At 52.1% G+C, this 3,481-nt stretch overlaps 1 protein-coding gene across 1 annotated transcript; it reads left to right on the plus strand.

The window, feature by feature from the left end:
* The first annotated feature begins 874 nt into the window (after window positions 1–874).
* Window positions 875–3,058, plus strand: LOC124651288 (pectinesterase-like). The gene is made up of 3 exons (XM_047190391.1): window positions 875–1,860; window positions 2,100–2,260; window positions 2,358–3,058. Exons 1-3 carry the CDS (start codon window positions 875–877, stop codon window positions 3,056–3,058), a joined length of 1,848 nt encoding a protein of 615 aa, XP_047046347.1.
* The last annotated feature ends 423 nt before the right edge of the window (window positions 3,059–3,481 follow it).

Raw genomic sequence — 3,481 nt, forward strand, 5'->3', positions numbered from 1 at the left:
AAAATTAATTCTCTTTGATTATTATGGGAAATTATGTGACAATTTGGACTTGCCATTTAAAAGTGTTACCGGTGTTTAAAAATTTTGGCCAAATTTTGATCACAATTAAATATTTTCAACAGTTCTGAAATCTTAAGTAATTCTAAAAATCTAATCATGAATATATTTTTAAAAATATTGAGTACTCCTTTAAAGTTTGTACAGTTATTGGTAGATTGAGTAAAAAAAATTAAAGTTCTAAAATTCCATTAGTTGAACTCAATTGCCTTATATTAGATTGTTTGTGCAAAATTAGCTCTGATAACATGAGCATTGCATGCAGGCCTCACCGGGCAGAATCGATGTGAAATGATCTGAACCGAAATCTTGACCTATCAACAAAAGATTACGCCGAAGATCCATGGTTATTGCAGCAAACCGTATTGCAAGTGCTCTGCACAAAAGCAACAGAAAAGGGTTGTGGTCTTTGTTTTATGCAATTTCATCGCTTTCATCCATGGCCAGATGAGCCGATTATTTACCCTCTAGTGATGGAGGGAACAAATATATGCGGTAAACATGCCTGATAATTTGGAGCTATGGAGAAGCAAGTTAGAGGCCATTGTTTTCATGGCGAGGCTACAAGTACTAATCAAGGAACAATGTACATCCAAACATAGCCTCCACAAACGTCTCCCGGCCCTTCTTTCCTCGGAATCCCGCGGTGCCCAAATAAACAGTCGTTCTCCAATGCCTTCCGCCCCCTTTCTCCAATCCTCTCTGCCATGTCCGGTGTAAGGCAGAGAGCGAGAGAAGGAAGAAGCTGTAAATAAAGGAGAGAGAGGAAAAAAGGCTTTCCTCCTCAAAAGGAAAATAAACAGCTACTTCGTCGACCATGTCGTCGGCGTTCGGCGACTTCGGCCCGCTCACGGAGCGCCGCAAAGCCGAGAAGGCGCGGCAGACCCGCAAGCGCCTTATGATCGCGGGCGGGGTGATCGCCGTCATACTCATTGTCTGTGGCATCGCCGTCATGTACAACAATAAAAAGGACGAGAAAGGCGGAGGGTCGGGCAGCAAGAAGGGCTCGTCCTCGTCAAAGGGCAAGTCCGGCGGCGGCGACGACTCCGACGCTGATTCCGACGGAGGATCTGGCTCGCCGGCGGACCTAAAAGCCGTGTCGAAGACCATCGCATTTGTGTGCAAGCAGACGGACTTCCAGGACGTGTGCCAGGACAGCCTGACAAAGTGCGTGAACGCGAGCGCCTCGTCGCCCTTGGACGTGGTGCGCTCCGCCGTGCAGGTGATTGGCGAGGCCATCTCCCAGGCGTTCGACCGCGCCGACCTGATCATGAGCAACGACCCCCTGGTGAAGGCCGCCGTGGCCGACTGCAAGGAGTTCTTCGTGTGGGCCAAGGACGAGCTCAACCACACGCTCAGTGGCATGGACAGCAAGGACAGCCTCACCAAGCAGGGGTACCAACTGCGCATCTGGCTAAGCGCCGTGGTCGCGCACCAGGAGACGTGCATCGACGGCTTCCCCGACGGGGAGTTCAAGGACAAGGTGAAGGAATCCTTCGTCAAGGGGAAGGAGCTCACCAGCAACGCCATGGCGCTCATCGAGAAGGCCTCCACCTTCCTCGCCGGCTTCAAGCTCCCCAAACGCCGCCTTCTCGAAGCTAAGGAGGAGCCACGGCGTGCCGAGCCGGTGCTCGGGGAGGATGGTATCCCGGAGTGGGTTCCCGAGAGCGAACGGAGGGTTCTCAAGGGCGGCGGGTTCAAGGCCGACATCAAGCCCACCGTGACGGTGGCCAAGGACGGCAGCGGCAAATTCAAGACCATCAACGAGGCTCTCACTGCCATGCCAAAGACCTACGATGGAAGGTACATATACATTGTCCATGGGTCGTCCATCCGTGCATGTCCATGCTCCCCGAAAAGCGAAACAAAGATTCAACCTCTGCATCAAAATGATATATAGAAACCATTCATTGCATAGTTTCAAATTCAGTTTCAATATCGAATATCACAAATCATGGATCACTCGAAGTTGTCACATAAATTAACCATCGAAAAATATCTATGCATCCTATATTCTTATGGGTTGCCGTCGTTCCTCCCAGATATATCATCTACGTCAAGGAAGGCGTGTACGAGGAGTATGTTACGATCACAAGACAGATGCCAAACGTGACCATGACCGGGGACGGTTCCAAGAAGACCATCGTCACCGGTAAAAAGAACTTCATCGACGGCATCACCACCTTCAAGACCGCAACTTTCTGTAAGCAAAATGTCGCCGTCAACTCAACGCCCTCCCTAGCTTGTCCGTGGTAGCGCTTCGTTAATAATTCGCCTTCGGCAACCGTTTTTATTTGCAGCCGCGCTAGGCGACGGGTTCATGGCGATCGGGATAGGGTTCGTGAACACGGCGGGCGCGGAGAAGCACCAGGCGGTGGCGCTGCTGGTCACGTCCGACAAGTCCATCTTCCTCAACTGCAAGATGGACGCGTTCCAGGATACGCTCTACGCGCACTCGAAGGCCCAGTTCTACCGCAACTGCATCATCTCCGGCACCGTCGACTTCATCTTCGGCGACGCGGCGGCCGTGTTCCAGAACTGCATCATCACGCTCCGTCGCCCGATGGACAACCAGCAGAACATCGTCACCGCGCAGGGCCGCGCCATCGGACGGGAGGCCACGGGGTTCGTGCTCCAGAAGTGTGAGTTCAACGGAGAGACCGCGCTCACGGCGCCGGGGAAACCACCCATTAAGAACTACCTCGGCCGGCCGTGGCGCGAGTTCTCGCGCACCATCATCATGGAGTCCGAGCTCCCCGCCATCATCGACAAGGCCGGGTACATGCCGTGGCAGGGCGACTTCGCTCTCAAGACGCTCTTCTACGCCGAGTATGGCAACAAGGGCCCCGGAGCCGACACGGCAGGACGCGTCAACTGGCCGGGGTACAAGAAGACGATAAGCAAGCAGGATGCGACGCAGTTCACCTTGGAGAACTTCCTCCACGCGCAGCCGTGGATTGACCCAACCGGCACGCCGGCCAAGTACGACTTCTTCGGATGAGGGGACTGCAAGCACATGCCTTCGTGATGGGGGGATCGAGGAGGCCATAGGGGATTGGAGGAAGGGGTGCGGGGTACAATCTTGGTGGAATTGGATTATTGCCATGCATGTATGCGCGCTTGTTTTTGAGAGGTGTTTAAATCCGGCGATGCACGCGCGCATGTGTGTCTAGTTTTACTTTGTGTTTGTATACTGTCTCATATACGTGTTTCTTGTACTTGTACATGTATTTCATTTTTTTTACGATGACTATTAGCAGATTATTATATCGACAACAAACAAATCTCAGAACGAAAGGTCCGTGTCACACCCATAGATGTAGGCGGAGACGTCCGTGGGGCGCCTGTTGCCTCTCTGCACTAGCTAGCTTAGAGCATCTCTAACGGCTTGACCCTTCAGACACTAATACAAATCAGGCTTTTA

This window comes from Lolium rigidum, chromosome 5, assembly GCF_022539505.1.
Source record: "Lolium rigidum isolate FL_2022 chromosome 5, APGP_CSIRO_Lrig_0.1, whole genome shotgun sequence".
NCBI lineage: Eukaryota > Viridiplantae > Streptophyta > Magnoliopsida > Poales > Poaceae > Lolium > Lolium rigidum.